At 36.6% G+C, this 17611-nt stretch overlaps 1 protein-coding gene across 2 annotated transcripts in view; it reads right to left on the reverse strand.

Annotated features, from left to right (window-relative positions):
• The window catches only part of MARCHF1 (membrane associated ring-CH-type finger 1), a 241582-nt gene that overhangs the window by 93072 nt on the left and 130899 nt on the right, over nucleotides 1-17611 (reverse strand). For both annotated transcript variants that reach the window (XM_075751823.1, XM_075751824.1), the window contains one exon: nucleotides 2845-2984. In XM_075751823.1, the coding sequence (XP_075607938.1) occupies nucleotides 2845-2946 (102 nt within the window). In that variant the 5' untranslated portion in view covers nucleotides 2947-2984. The remainder of the gene's footprint in view (nucleotides 1-2844; nucleotides 2985-17611) is intronic.

Genomic DNA, 17611 nt, shown 5'->3' on the forward strand with positions numbered 1-17611 from the left:
AATAATATTATAATTAAGTTGAAAATAATAATGGAAAAATATTTCAAAGAATATTTAGTTCAGTTTTGCTGAAATATTTCAGGATTTATTTGATTTGGATGAAGCTAAACTCTTCAAATAAAATTAAATGGCATAACTGATTTTATTAAACTCTTTATTTCAGTGTTTTCATGAGCTAATTTCTTTTTTTAGTTTTTCCTGCGCTGCTGTTCAGTATTCCATTTACTTGCTTAATGAAAAAAGCAATTTGTTAATGATCATAACCTGCTTCCTACTCCACAAGCTTCCTTCTTTCTTTCAGTAAGAGAGAAAAATATTTCTTTTCATAAAAAATTAATAAGATGCACTTGCAATTTTCAGGTCATTCCCCTTTGGGGAAGTATCATTGTGAAATGATCAAATTTGAGAGTTTATTTTTAAATGGAAAGGAAAGTTTCTTTTGAAAAGTCTTAACTGAAATTCTGAAATACAGAAGACAGTCTGCTGAATCAGAAGCGTACACAAAAGACATATGGCAGAGGTGGGGAAAAAAAATGCAGTGTACATTCCAGTTTGCTTCCCACCAAACCCAGACTTGCCACCTACAGTCCAAGGAAGCAAAGGGCTGTGCCTTCCTACCGTAACTGTGCCCGAAGACAGACCAAGTAAACTCCTACTAAGGGAACCAGGTCCACAGAAGAGCTGCAATGCCCTGAAAAATGGTTAATTCAGAAAGAAGGGACTTCAATAGGTCATCGGAAGTGGCTTTGTACACTTACAACAAATAATTTGTTATATTCTTTACTTTCTGCTGTTTCATTATTTTTCATTTTCCAGTGCTAAAGTCTATCTTCACTCAAGACCAGATGGAAAATTTTTCAACATCGAAAGGCTAAGACTACTAAGCAAAATCAAGATTTTGAAACAAGATTTCAGTTTAAAAATGTTCATAAGAAAAACAAGGATTTTCAGCCTACAGCCCACAAGTTGGAAAGATGCTGCCAGCAAAAGCTTATACCGAATGTCATTTCTTCAGAAGCGATCAATAGAAAGAGTAACGGTTGAGAGGGCAGGAAGCGAAGAAAATGAAGAGGAAAGCTTGACAAGCCTCACAAGGTATTATTGTTTCATTTCCGGTTGTGAAGATTATTGTTCTATAGCCAATCACGACATTAAAGGACACACAATATCTTCCCCAGTTGTTTGTATCTATCTCTGGCTTTCTTACGCACTTCATCAACTAAGCAGCAGTCTATATAGTTTCACGCAAACTTATTTTTGATCAAGTTTTAATATTAATAAGGTTAAAACATGCTAACTCTACTGATTCAACTGTTATGAACTGTATTCCCAGTTCATCGTTTCTAAATCCCATCTGGTAGATTGGAATGCTTATCTCTGGAATATCAAACTGAATTAAACGTTGACTAGCAGTCAAGCAGAAATCAAAATATGCAAATTTCCACACATCTAAATTCCTTAATAGCTACCACCTATTACTAGGAATATCTAAACATTACTATTAATTAAATAAAATTTAAAAAGAAAATAGTCATAATAATACTACTAATAATAGTAATTAAATATGGGGATAATATACTTGAAGTTTCTTATTTCATGACTCATTGCTTTTTAATTTCCTTTTATTTCTCTGAAAGAAAAGAATTCCAGATGAAAATGAGCTATAATAATAATAATCTAGGATATTAAGTAAACTATAAAATTTGCAATTTTAAGTGCTGCCTTTTTGTGTTCTCCTCCTTAGTAGAAACTTACGTTCTATAAAATCTACCATTGGACAAGATAATTTTGGCACATTAAGTAGGGGCTTTTTTTCACCAGAACTTCAACAACTTTCAAACAGACCACTGCCTCTTAATTTATAACTCTCTTCACACTCTTTGGAATACTACATTTCATGAGTGGTTATAAATAATTATTCACCTTTCTGCTTAGATGTCCTCATGTCCATGTTTCATCAACTGGAGGGCAGCACTTCCTGATACCTCGTGCTTCTTAGGATAGGAAAATGTTGTGCCTATTTTAAACTTAATATTGAAATTGGACCAGGCATATTTAACTGAATATGTTTCAAATAATCAGTTTTGCTGTCATCTGAACACATCAATACAGTTGAAGTAAAACAAGTACATAGACAATTTTTGCTCTTACATGCAGGGCAGTCTGAAACCTTTACATTCAAGTATGAGTTCTTACTCACCTGGGGAGGTCTACTGATGTAAATGGATTTATTTGAATGAGCAAAAACTGCAGGATTAAAATTCTTGTCAATGAGTCACTTTATTCAACTTCATACAATTCATGATAACTCCACTATGTAAATCGTATACTTTACATGGCCTGAACATCTACAATCAATAGCTTTGCATGCAGAAACCCAACCTTCTCTTGCAGCATCATGTTAAATATATGAAGATAATTTTAAAATCCAGCTAACAAGTGCAGACATACTATACTTTGGCCCTGTTACAGGCAGGAGCAAAGAGCAAACAAGCTACCTTTAGATAATATCCCGCTGTATTCATCAGGGCCTAAATGCCACTGCATTGATTAAGATCACAAAGAATGTAAGTAATCCATATTAAGACATTTCCTGCTTAAAGACTTCACCAGTCACAAAACTTCAATACTGATTTATAGACATAGCATGCAAGTCAGAATGGACCATGCATAACATAAAAGATGAAAAAATAGCAAATGGAAAGAGTAAATAGCAAATGTCAAAGGGTTTCACACACTGAGGCAATGCAATCGATGACAAACACTACGTTTTTAAAAATAAATTTAACACCTCTGAAGTTCATCTCGGCATGCCACCATCATGAAATGTAACTTTTCACTCACCAAAGTAGAGTTATGTGAAGCGTCACCTGAGACCTCGGGTGTTCTTGTGCTGTTTGGAAGTCTGTGAGGGTTACGAGCTATCGCTTGGCACCAGCCCAACATTTTCTCCTTCCACTTATCCCTTCTCAATTTCTGAAATTCTGAAAATAATTTAGATTCCCTGAAACATTGACACTTTGAATTTATTGTGTGCATGTCTCTGGATGCATGCCTTTAAAAACAGCTTTTTAAGTTATAGCTAAACAAGCTAATAAACATATTTTTAGAAGAACATTTTTCTTTAAAGTACTCGGAAGGGTTACGCCATGCAGGTTAGAAAACAATTATGCACTTTCAGCACACCTTACATGCATTAATACTATTTCAGTGTCAGCAATTTCAGTGCCTTCTCTCCATGGTAAATCTTTCTTAAGTTGTCACTTTAATTAAAAAAGTGTTATTTTAAAGGAATTTTATTACAAAGTAACTGAGACTAGCACCATTCCTTAAACCATATAAGACTTGGACACAATACCCCACATTCCCTGAAATAACCAGAAATAGCCCTAAAGCAGACATTAAAGACAAATCAACAGCATGAAAACACACAAACATGTACTCAAGCCCACACACACCAGAATACCTGGCTTGTCTGGAAGTGTTATGCTAGGATGTGTAGTAAATAGAAAGAGTAATGTACACACACCAGCAATAAATGCTACGTGCCAACTGGAAGTTGCATGTGAAATTATTTTTAGTTTGTAACAGTAACAAAATACCTTTTAAGTAACACTAACACATTCTGGAAATACAGTACTAGTAAGGAGGGTTTTTTAAGTGTAAGAGATCTTCAAAAGTATTTTTAAAATTTCAGAAATCTACTTTTCCTAGTTGAAATAGGTAAGGTAGGTGTTCAGTGCAAAACTTTGCTAATTAATTACAAGAAGTAACTTTGAGTAGGTTTTTTCTCAACATCTGAAGCAATTTATAATCTGGTTGTTTGCAACATTTTTTTATATTAAAGCATGTTATTCTGTAACATCATGAAACATAATAAACAAAAAGATAAACCTACCAGATTGAGTGCCTAGTACTCCAAATGAGGTTAGCACTAGACTGAATAGATCTGGAACATACATACAATAATGCTAAAGACCTTACATGGTAAAGTAGCACCTATGTAATGTCATTGAATATTATGTACTTGTAAAGTAGGTTTATTTTTTTCTGCAATACATCTGCATGCAGTGCACAAGACACGCTTGTGTTTACAGCAGGCTTTCATCTGCCCGGGTTCTGATTCTGACAAACTACAGCCCCTTCTTGAATAACTACAGCTCTACCGCTTCCACACTTACCATCAATATATAATTTTCAAAGTATGAAATGCACAAAGCCGTATTTCTCCACACAACCTCACGGAACTGATAGTAAGGAATAAATTGAAACTAGCCTTAGCTTTATTGCACTGGAGATGATTAGATGAGTGACTATTCAGGTGAACAGATTCTTTTTAATTTTTCAGTCTCTTGAAATCTTAACATGAGATAAAAATACATGCCAGCAAAGCATTAGCAACAGGAAGACTGCCATGCAGCCTGTTGACTGTCTGCAGAGTCAAATCCATTTCTCCATTGGAAAAGATTTCAGCTGTACACTTATAAGAACTCGGTCCTCCAGGGCATGAATACAACCCAGCAAAGGCTTCACAAGCAGAAATCCTACTGAAGCACCGACTCAACTCATCGTCACCAACTTAGCAGCAGTTACGATTTTGACTGGATCAGAGCATCCACTGTCTTGCAAGCCCTACAAGACTGTTTGCTTTCCTTAGTTTTGTGAATGCAACTAGCAGAACTTTACGTATCAAACTGGTTGTTTTTAAGAGTAAAGGAAGCACCAGTGAACAGTTTGTGCATTTAAGCAACAGGTAGATGGATACAAAAAAAGAATCTATGTTCAGTTATGTTTTAAATGCTTTTCGTTCTATATCCAACATATCATGAAGTACTTATAAGTAAAATGGGATAATCAGAAAAAGTATCACAAGGACAAGCACATGCATATGTCCTCCTCTGGAACTTGGAAAGATAAGCACTTAATATGAGAAAACCGATCAGAATTTCTGGGTTTTTCTCAAGCTTCTATTGCAAATTCTAGGTAATTTCTATATCATATGCTGAAATGCTATTTACCAACTAAACAGGACTTAAATAACAGTGTAGTCTGACTTCTAATTAAATTAGTCCCCATCCCCCTCACTTTTTCAACAGGAGCACGCGAAATCTTCTGAGAAAGTGAAATGTGTTTTCAAAACTATTCTAGCATCTCTGGAATTTCCTGTTTTTCATTCAAAATTTCAAGCAGAAGGTATTTCAGTACTGCTTAAACTTTTCAAAATGAGGCAAACCATTTCTTTCTGCTGCTCTGGAAGCCGTCACAGTGGTTCCTCACATATTGTCTCATAAGCAGAGTTTACGAGCAGAGGAGGGGAGTTGTATGAGGTATGACACTGGTCAACTCTACCAAACGAGGTGGAAAAGGATGAGCTGCTGCTGCTCTCTTTATGATTGCACTTGGGGCTGGGCAAAGAGGTACTGCTTACTTTACGCCTAACAAGTGAAGTTTGTAGAAAAGATGTTGAGCCAATCTTTCATGCCACTCGAACTTTCATGGATAGAAAAACAGCTCTGGGGAAGTGGTTCTCTATTTTGGTAAAATCGGTCAGTAACTCGTTAGTAAAATGTTTTACTAAACACAGGACTTATGGGCAGATTTCATTTGTTACCATTGCTGAACTGCATTCTCCCATGATCAGTGAGTGGTTGTGCATTTTTTGTGCAGATGCCTGGAAACCAGAGATTAATGCTGGCTAGAGAAAAAAAATTGTAAAAAAAATGAAAAACCCCACAAAATGTGTATTTGGAATAAAGGTAATAATTTTTTGAAGTCTCTTCCAGAAGAGTACTATATAAAGATCACAGCCCAGAGGAATGGGTTTGCTATGTCTGAAAAGATACCAGACTTCACTGTTCCTCTGAATGCACACCATGAAGAAGGTGGCTACATGTTCAGCTGGTGCAGCTCACCGCTGGGGAGCTCTTTACTGCTTTGGTTCTTCCCTGAAGAATACGAACTTGAGGAAAAAAAACCAAACCACAAAACCCCACCTTTTTAGAAAGTCTTCACTGTGATTTTAAAAGAATATTTCAATCATTATTTAAAAGATACTTCTCTCCAGAACACTGTTCAGAAGGAAAACTTCCTGCCCATTCTCCCAAGATTCGACAATATCCAATCTTTCTACTACTAATACACACACACCCCCCAAAAGCCAACCTTTAAATGGTCATTCTTACTCTTCCTTCTCTGGACCGAATGCACACAAACATGTTTTTGCAAAGGCAGTAAAATTAACCTAGTATATTTAAGGTAAGTGACTGAAAAGATACCCTAGGAATAAAATATATGGTTCCCAAGTTTCTAGAGCTCTAAGGTCAGATTAAAATCTGCTACACCTACTGATAGAGCTTCTGCTGACAGGAGTAGTTAGTTAAAGCTTCCTTTTGAACCATCACACTCTTGATCACTTATTAAGAATGAAAGCTTCAGGTCTTCACTGAAGACCCTTTTTAATATTTGATTACTTCTGATGAATTATTATCATTATTTTAGGCTTGTATTTTAATTAATATAGCTTTATGTGTCAGGCTACTTTCTTTGTTTCTGATTGTCTACCAAATTTTCAGGTAAACTTTTAGCAGAAATGAACTTATATTGCTGCATGTTTCAGTGTACAGTGAATTCTTCCAGAGACATGTTTAGTGTAGAGAAGTAATGCAAACTCCACCATCTCTAGAGTCATGTAGTCCTCATACCTGGGGTGGCTATAAGCCAATTCAACCTGAGAATACTACTCTACACATCACATATAAGCATACAACGTGTTACACTGCACAGTTTGAGTTTGATCACAGATGAAATGAAAAAATAACTTAGCCTAGGGAATATTCTACAAAATGACTCTGCACAGCTGGATACTCCTGGTACTTAGAACTGACAAAGAACATAAACCCCAGGCAACAGCTGTAGTTCAGTATGACAAAGGTAACTACTGGAAGTCATTACATTATAAGTTTCTACACACTCGAGACAGGTATATGGCATTTCACCGATTTGCAGAAGATTCTCTATATTGTCGGCTGGCAAGAAGTCTAGGTTCTCAAAGTGTTACAGCCTTTTAAAAAAAATGTTAGTTTAGAGCTCCACAAAGTCTACCTGAGCCACAGGTGTAGCGAAGAGTAGATGCCCAAGATCAGTGCCTGCCATCTACCTGCAAACCAGCCCTCCAAGGATCTGCAAGGAGACCATTCCAAAGAGTGACACCACCATCACCCCTCAAGTAAGTGATGAATCAATCCTTGCTATACTGCCTGTACCTGTGAAGACAGGGAATCATCTGATTATATCTACAGTCCTATTCTGTTCCTCTTGGTGCAAAACCTGTTGGAATATTTGCAGTTCTCTTTTGTCCTGAGGAATCAAAATGATGACTACCACTGTACAGATCATGATTGAAAGGAGGACTTTGTACTTCCTCATACAACTTAAGAACCACCACCTCAAATAATTGGAAAAAAAATAATCTTAATTCATCCCCTATACGTTTGTTTAAAAATAAAAGAATTACTTTTTAATACTTTTTCAGGGGAGACAATTTTTACTTATAATTTAGGCAAGCAAAGGGACATATACAGAATTATAGATTTGAGTACATCTTGCACAATATTAATACTAAATGAATAGGGGTTTAGTTAAGGATGATGTATTAAAAATTAGCCAGTTATATGAAATAAAAGCATAATGTCTCCAAAAAAAGTTAATTAATCTAGCACAAGAAAAGCATTGGTAAGCTTAATTCAGGAACATAATTAGATTCAGGTAACAAAGGCCTCGACAAAGGCTGAATTAAGATGAAGTACACGAGAAGGTTATGCTTTTTCAGTCCTTACGAGGATCTAACAGCTACCATAGAACAGCAGGAAACTGAACACAAAACATACTGTTCTTTATCTAAGCTAAATCGTTTTGTTCTCTGTGTTCGGAGATTCCCAACAGCAATCAAAGTGATGGTATTTGTCCAGCAACTAAACACACTGCATGACTTGGCAGATCATCCAAATATTCCAGGAGTAGAGCTGCAGGAATACTGAAATGCAAATAGCCTTCAATTGCTGAGCTCCGGTAAGAGAAATACAGTCCCTGTTGTTCTTTGTATATCTCGTCTGAGTCTTATCAAACTGTGACTTCCAATCAATTATTCTAATTTCAATACAAACATAAATTCATGGGCTGGATGCATTAGAAAGCTCTGATAGCTTGTGCTATTTTTGTTTCACAAGTGAACCATAGGCTTTTCTCAACCAGCTAGTCAATATTAGCCTGACTGCTGTATCTCATAAGGACAATTCAGTGTAGCCATAGCATAACAGCATAATGACTCTAAATGTCTATTTTTACAAATAAGAAGCTCAAACTCAAGTTTGAAAATTACCGTTATATTTTAAGAAAAAAAGGTCTAGGGGAAAAAAATTAGTTTCCACATAACAAATGTGATAACTATTTGTAAAAACTTTTTTTTTTAATCAGATGTGCTGAGTACCATCTGCCCCTCCAAACAGAGGAATAATTTTGTGAGTCCAGCACTTATTTGATATAACTTGCAATGTCAGTAGCTTGAAAGGCCATCAAGCTAGTAAAATGTTATCTTTCTGACCAATACTTGCAGCAATTAGCTAAAATATATACATAATCTACTAGGCTCATTAAAAAAAAAAAAATGCAGAGACCGACAGAAAACAAGCACACACGTCCACACATTACTCAGTTGACACCTGGAATGATGGGACCAATCAGGCCTCTAACAATACCAGTTTTCTTGTACAGCTACTGGATATACACAATCAAATACCTCTGCATTACGTGGATGAAAGAATCTGAATGCAAACATGTTCTCCTATTTATTAATCATTGATTTCAGAATGGCTTCTAGGGCATTACTTGAAGAGCAAACCCAATTATGCACAAGTAAACATATTTCCCTAGCTGTAAAGACAAAACAGAGTTGTCATTTAACTTAGTTATGTTTAGCAAATATGTCACTTCAGCAGCTCTTTAAAAATATAACCCCAGTATCAGCATCCCTCTTTAGAGTATTAAAAGTTTTATTATAATCAAGTTTTATAGAACTTGCTTCAATTGTTTATTTAAGCTTGCAAAGTGTCAACTATAATATTTTCTTAAATTACTGATTATATTATCAAATCAATTTGCAGAGACTATAAAGTGGCTATTTTGACACTCTTGTACCTTAATTAACCATATCCTTATTTCCACGTAAAGCCAGCCTATGTTTTGTTCTTTTCTGTTACACTGCCAATATCTATTTTAAATTGTCCTTAGCACTTCAAGACTTCTATTTTTTTTTGTCATAACTAAGGATCCAAACTTCACTCATTTCTTAAAACAATTTAATCATTGAAAATAAATCAGTTTAAGATGACTGGTACAAAAATTATTGTAGCTAACATTGCTTTGTCTTACCACTCCATAACCACTACATGCAAAGAGTGACAAGAAATCTTCACAAGCTTTCACAGAAAATAGTCTTTTGTGTTACTAAAGACATAAGATATGTGGGTATGTTTGTCTTTATAGTCACACTTTTTTTTTTTACTTTTTCTTTTTTTTTTTCTTTTTCCCAATGAAAAGTATCTCTTGTGTAAAGCAGAAAGCAATTTTAAATCACTCAAGGCTCTTTAGAGAAACCATAACAGGTTTTTTTTCCCCATGGTAAATTTTCAGCATTGCAATTCTACCTCTGCATTTGTGAAGACCAGAAGAAGAAAATGTTGAAAAATTAGAAGGAGAAACGTATAACTACGTGTCGTGGTTTTACCCCAGCCGGCAGCTGAGCACCACGCAGCCGCTCGCTCACTCCCCCCCATCGGAATGGGGGAGAGAATTGGAAAAGTTAAAGTGAGAAAACTCATGGGCTGAGATAAAGGCAGTTTAATAGGTAAAGCAAAAGCTGCGCGCACAAGCAAAGCAAGACAAGGAATTCATTCCCCACTTCCCATGGGCAGGCAGGTGTTCAGCCATCTCCAGGAAAGCAGGGCTCCATCACGTGTAACGGTTACTTGGGAAGACAAACGCCATCACTCTGAATGCCGCTGCCCCCCCCGACCCCTCTTCCCCCAAGCTCCTTATAAACTGAGCATGACGCCATATAGTATGGAATATCCCTTTGGTCAGTTGGGGTCACCTGTCCTGTCTGTGTCTCCTCCCAACTTCTTGTCCACCCCCAGCCATCCCGCTGGCAGGGCCGTGCAAGAAGCAGAACAGGCCTTGGCCCCGTGTAAACACTGCTCAACAATAAGTCCATAAAACAAAAACATCTCTATATTATCCACGCTGTTTCCAGCACAAATCCAAAACATATCCCCACACTAACTACTATGAAGAAAATCAATCCTCTCAGCTGAAACCAGGACGCTATGGCTAATGATTTAATATTTTTAAAAAATAACCTTTACAGATACTGCCAAATCTATATTTGTCTACACAGAGTTTAACTCTATTTTTTTTTCCAAACTATTCTAATAAGCAACCTCTATACCATCATCAAATATGACTTTGTTTTCCAAAATCTTCTTGCTCTTACTATCACAGCTACTCTTCTTGGGAATGCTTTGCTCATCCAAGGTTTGATGCTTCCATAGATTTGTCCTCAGAGCTTTCAAAAGCAATGCAACAGTATGTGCTCCTGCCTACAGGTGAGTGACAAAAGGGTGTCTAATCCCTCCCTTGGGACCTCTCCATGTAAATTCCAGATGCATCAGACTCCCAAGCAGAAAGGAGAACAGTCTTGAAACAAACATAGATCTGAGAACAAGAACAAAGTATATGTTTTTGTTTTGCGACTTTGCATGTATTTTACCATACACGATTGCCAAGCAGCTTAAACCAAAGCTTCAATCAACAATAAAGGCATCTCTGGTAAGTGCACATGTTAAAACCGTACTGAACACTTGGCAGATGGAAATTCTTCAGGGAAGCCATAGAAACAGCAGAAAGCCTAACATGCAAAAAATCCACAAGAAGGTAAAGCATTAACTAACTCAAAGTTATGCATGCAGTTATCCAAATGCACAGGGCATAAGAAGGTAAAGTAAGTCTTTAATGGACTTTGTTCTGCCTATGTAAAAGGAAAAGTCTATCTCACAAAGCTTTTCCTCATTCTTACATGATTTATTTAAAGGAGAAGGGTATATTTATGGTGTAAGATAAACCCCACTTTGAATCAGGCAGAGCTTGCTATTGAAGTAAAATATGAAGACAGAAGTAGCTTTTTTTTTAATCCAATAAAGGTTAGATGTCTGAAAGACACAATTTAACCACTAAACACCCCTGTTTCAAAGCATGGATAATTAATACTGAATTTAAATGAGAATTTAAGAACAAAGGGGAAAATCACATTAAATCACATTTCATTGTAGTACCAGAAATACACATGCCAAAGTATGCTAAGACCATGCTTGGTCCAACAGAAGTATCTCCTCCTTGTCACAGAAGTGTTTTTAACAGAAGTTCTTCTGTCAAATACAATGTTCTGTGCAGTCATACACCATCCTCCTTTGACAACGTTAAACAGAGAAACCTTGTGTTTGTGAGCAGTGCGGAAAGTGCTCATGTGACAGGTCTGTTATACAGCACCTACACCAGACGATGGTCATCCTGTTGCTTAGATACTGCAGCTCTTCATAATGCTGTCTGCAACAACTCCATTGCAGGACAGGCTATATCAGAAGGCCACTGCTACTTTATCTTTGCTAGTGTCTTAAATTTTTATTACCTAATTTCAGATAGTTTTCAGAATCTGTTTTAGAGTGAGTAACATCAGAATGACAGGAAAACAATCACTGCACCCCAACTAAATAAACATAAACACTTCTGTGAAATTCTCAGCTGTTCCAGTAGGTTCATTGGGTATACAGAAACAAGATGAAACAAAAACTTTTTTTTTTTTTTTAATAAAAACTTGAGAACAATAATTAAGTCCATTACACCCAGCATATTTTCTGCATGTATTCTCTGCTGAACTTTTAGGTTGACAGAAAATCTGGTTGTATATTATTGTAGATTTTTTTTTTTGTTTAAATTCACAGTGCTTAAATAAGTGGTTCATGTAGAAGTATGTTTCATTATTGGTTTTGACTCTGTGTGCTTTATTTCCCAAACAACCACAGTATAAAAGCACTATCATTAAATAAATGCTCATCAAATGGTGAGTAGTAGGTTAACACTTTAAAATTAAATTCTTTAATATTAATTAGGTTTTTACATTTTGCCTCATTTTTTACAAAGTCCTGTAATAAATTAGGTTCAGGCTTCATTTGAAACTATTTGAAGACACTCTTAAGAATCTCACTAATTTCAGTTTAGAGTGCCATACTGATATTTACCCAATCTTCTGGCACCTGTCCAGATTTATTATCTATTCAGCAAAACATTTCTATTGATGTCACTAACATAAAAACTAGAAGGGCTACATAATCCTTCTACTTTTCCCCCCCCTACTTAATTTCTCCAAGTATTTCCTGATTTACTTTTCGACAGCAGCCAGAGTGACAAGAATAATTGCTTCCAGTAATTATGCCACCACAATTATTATTATCTAATGAGAACACCATTTGAATAAAGTATTATTTCAGCTATTTGAGTCATACTTTTGTATCTACGCATTCACTTCTAAGGCCAACTTTTGTATTTGTTTTCTGGAAATTGCAGTCGAAAATTATCACAGTAACACTATTCAAAAATTTATTCACATAATTATTAGCTTTTAGGTTAACATACACTCTACTTATGTAAGACACTATTTAAGCTGTTACCAGTAACTGCAGCATTAGGTCAGCAGGCCAGTAATCATTTATAACTTAAATAACCGGAATCCGTTTATCCTGAAAAACCCTGAATAAGCCATCTGTCATGATTTCCTCCTAGCAGAGGTCAGATCTTAAGTCACAATCTTAATAATATAGTTCAGAAGTGGGGTGGGGGGTGTGTGTGTGTATAAAAAAGGATTACTTGCAATATTAGATTTCAGTTAGTTTAGTTGTAACAACTGTTTAATGGACTTATTTAACCTTTCCTAAAAAGCAATCCAAATTTTCTGCCTTCAGTGGTCCTGTTACAAGTTTTCATTAAACATAATCTGGCTCTTATATCAATTTATTAGGTAGTACAGCCAGTTAATCCTTCATGACAACATAAGCCTTCTTCAAAATATTTAGCAGAATTTTCCTTATTATAATGCATACAAGTGTTTTAACAAGTACCTTCCAATAGAATATCAAATTTCACCTCTTTAACTAATTTCCAGTCTGTAGCTGTCGACAAGAAAATAGCTGCACCTCAGTTTCCAGAGGTGACTCCGAATTTTCTGTCAACTAGCATTCACTTACATCTCATGACTATTCATCAGTCACAGGATACCTAAAAATTTGTATTGCTGCCAGTGAGCTAAGATTCACGCAGATCATGTGCACATCACATCTATAATACGCCATTCTTCACAAACCATTAAAAAAAAAAAAAAATCAAAGATGTGGTATTTGTTGTGTTTGCTAATTAAAGTGTAAAACTAAGCACAGCATCAGTTTCTGTCTTCTATTTCAAAATAACACAAAGTACAAAACAGGTATCCACCCTCTTGCAAGTATTTCCAAAGAACCACACAGAAAGTAGACATTAGCAAGGATACAGACAAAACGTGAAGTTATAAACCTGGAGCATACAGAAGACAAACAATGCTTGACGGCACAGCATTGCTCCCTGGCTCCCTTTAGCGACGCGGTGAGCACACAAAGATTTACAACTCTGCCACGGCTGTGGTGCAGCAGCTCAGGCAGCAACGTGTCATCCTGTGCCAACCAGAAGGTTTGATCTCGGCCTCTGACAATGCCCTGAAGCTTGTCATCTTGCAGTTATAACCTTCTCTGACTTTGCTGCTATCCATACCGCTTTCTTTTAGGCTATACTGAACACCGGCGCTGAAGCCGAGACAACAGTACAGAGTACAGCACGGTGCAGAGACGCCCATGGCAGTTGTGGGGTGTGACCCGGCACAGCTATGTAACACAGCGCAGTCCTCTACAAAGGTCCCATTCCAAAAGCTGTTTAACCGCTGTACCAAAGAGCAGCTCCATGGCTAATCCCTAAGCCTTGCCCTCACAAGAACTATTGCATAGTGGCGTGAGATCTCCTTAAGCAGTCACATGGCTTCTCAGATAAGCTCAGTGCTAACTTGAGTAGCTCTGCAGTGTCGTTTAATGTGTTATCTTCATGTATCCAGTGTGCCTGTGCCACATAATACCAGAGCATCCCGTAATTTTGAATGATTTGTTTTCTCATCATCTCTGTGAGATGAACGTGCTATTCTCTCCCTTCTACAGCTGAGGCATAAGAGACAACCCTTAGCTTTACAAAGATACTTTATACCATTGATGACCTGCGCTGAATTCCTTCTCAAGGGTAACCATGTTTTTGATTCAATAAAATCTGGAACCAAACCTTCCACAACCATGACAGGCAATCTTCTCCTATGAAGGCAGGCTGAGAGAGTTGGGGTTGTTCAACCTGGAGAAGAGAAGGCTCCAGGGAGATCTAATTGCGGCCTTCCAGTACCTGAAGAGGCCTACAAGAAAGCTGAAGAGGGATTGTTTACAAGGGCATCTACGGATAGGACAAGGGGTAATGGCCTTAAGCTGAAGCACGGTCAATTTAGATTAGATGTTACAAAGAAATTCTTTACTGTGAGGGTGGTGAGGTACTGGACCAGGTTGCCCAGAGAGGTTGTGGCTGCCCCATCCCTGGAAGTGTTCAAGGCCAGGCTGGATGGGGCTTTGGGCAACATGGTCCAATGGCATGGCAGGGGGGTTGGAACTAGATGGGCTTTGAGGTCCCTTCCAACCCAAACCATTCTATGAGTCTATGATTCTATGAATGTAATTCATTGAAACAGAGTCTCTCCTGTGCATAAACAAACAGCCCTGGATGGCTGTTTCTTCTCTTCTTCACAATGCACTCTTTTTTTCCTGTTTTGTGAAAGTTTCTCCCTCTTCACGTATCAACTCTGGCTTCTTCTGTCTTCAGCACCAATCTACTTTTTGTTCCAATCACTAAAATACATAGCGTTTCTCCTATATAAAATAGCCTCTTGAGCCGGGCCATAGGTTATGCAACCTTTCTTTAACTGCCCAGTTCCTTGAAGTTCAGATTTTATTAATTTAGACATTTACACATTTTAGACTGAATTCAGACATTTTTATTTTTTTAAGGTTTAATTAAAGCTTGTAGTACTTTGACATTTCTAGCTCTCTTATACCATTTATTTTCACACACATATATATATATTACTAATCACAGCATTTTTACATGAAGGCTCTCTCTCATTTGAAGTAAGCATCCCTCCTTTCTAGCCCTAATAGGTTTATTCTCTTCAGAAACATATATTAAACTAGGAATGTTTGTTGCAAGAGTTAATAAATAAGAATCTTACCAGCAAAATTCTAGCGAGCTGCTACAACCAATACCTTACAAAATTACAAAATTAAGTAAGCACTCATAAAAGCACATCTACAGATCCATATAACCTGAACAAACCCATTTTTACTACTATTTTACTATTAATGACCCTTTCTCTGTATACACCTTTGCCTCAGGAAACACAAAATAATGGAAAACAGAGTTGAATGCAAACACATATGTACGTAGTTGGCCTACGTACATTTTAACACCCATTTAGAAAGTTAAACAGAGAGAAACTAACTTTGAAAGTAAAAGTTGTATTTAACTGCAGGCTAGCCACCTGCAAAAATAAGGAGCATTTCAAGAAGTCTTGAGGGGAAAAAGAAACGTGCTGGTGAAAATAATTACATAAAGGCTGGCTGTTATTGCTACTGAAGTACTTATTTTAAAAGACTTCAAGCACAAAATGAAGATTCCAGGCCCTCCCTCAGCTTTTGCAATATCTGGGGTATAGCAAATCCAGGTCAGACCCCTGATAATCAGGTGGAAGTGGATAGGAATAGGAGAATGACAAATAGAAAAGCGCAAACAAGATACTCAAACAGTGGGGGTCACACACAGTCATCTGTGATGTGAAAAATGGGAAAATGAAATGTGCACAGAGAATGCAATAAAGCAAAGCAGCAGGAAGAATCTTATAGCCCAACACGACAGTGGTCTTTGAGCACTTTCTTACAGTTGAACTTCCATGGGCGTGTTTAAGGGCTCATTAATCCACCCTGCAAATCTTTACATAGAGTTAAGAAGTGAAGGACAGTCTGTTAGTCTTGTGTTCCTGCTGAAGGTATATCACATTCTGAAGGATCCGAACCTCCCCAGGCTGGAAGAGGAGATGTGCCAGAATGTTTAGAATGACAACGCATTTATCTGTGCCAACAAAGAGCAACGACATAGTGTCCTCAGGAAGGGAGAGACTATTCTCAGGCACAGAATATATTGATTGCCTGCATACATATTTACTGAAGTCTTTACTGACAACCCATGGGACTGTAGTTTGCTTAGAGTGTTAACAGTTGTTAATACATATTAATATTATGCATTTCATGTCTTACGTTTCCTGCACTGTAACAGAAAATACATTTGCACTAAGAATATAACTCTACCTGATATCTAAGATCACATCATCAAGCAAAACAAAGTTTTTATTTTTGCCCTTTTTTTTTTCCCCAAAGGACATTTAAATGAAAGTTCCATCATAAGACAGAAGGAAATACTTTTTTCTGTTAACATATATGCAAAATTTCATCCCAGAAAGTTCTTTTCCCACCAAATAAAAAGCCCACATGAGTGGCAGTGTAGACTGAAGGTGCCAGCTCAAAGCTGCTTTTCAGTGGAGCAGGAGCTCTACTACAGAAGGAATACTTTTTACAGTTTTACAGAAGGCACCATATAGTCCTTAAAGTTACAAGAGTATCAAAAAAGATCTGAAATAGAAACAACACTGGGAATTAAAATATGTTTTGCTTCATGTAAGCTCAGTACAAGTACAAAGAGGCATGGTATCAAAAGTGAGAAAATTACACATTTTCTTTGCTCGCCACTAACTCCTGCAACACTAAAAAAAAAAAATAGTACTAGAATATACATTTTTCACATTCAGGGACTGGTAAAATAATCAAGAAAAAGAAGAAATATGTCAAGCGCATCCTTTAAACACTATGGCAGTTTACTAATTCGGGTCTTCTCCATTACATTTACCACAGTAATGTCAGGGGATGCTGATCATTTAAATCTAATTAAATTATAAGATAACACTATATAGACATACTTTATTGACAACCACTAATCAGTCCAGGCAATTTATCAGGTCAGCAGAAAGCTGTCACAGGTTTACAGTATAAAACACAGCAGTAGAACAAAATAGTTCTACTAAATAGTCTACTAGCCAAAACATGAAATATTTTATATTCACTCATGTTTGTCCCTCCTCTTAGGAAGAAAGGTATTTGAAATAAAAATTTTATTTTAAAAAAATAAAGTAATTCATATATTGTAGTGGGAATTCTGGGTTCCAAAATTTAAATCTTTTTCTTTCAAGATAAAGAACTAACAGGAACAATCAATAGCATTCCTAGCATGGCATCAATTTAAACTCCCTGCTAAGAGTTTAGACTCACCATTCAGTCTATATTTGTAC

This window comes from Balearica regulorum, chromosome 4 (genome assembly GCF_011004875.1).
Source record: "Balearica regulorum gibbericeps isolate bBalReg1 chromosome 4, bBalReg1.pri, whole genome shotgun sequence".
In the NCBI taxonomy this organism is placed as follows: Eukaryota; Metazoa; Chordata; class Aves; order Gruiformes; family Gruidae; genus Balearica; species Balearica regulorum.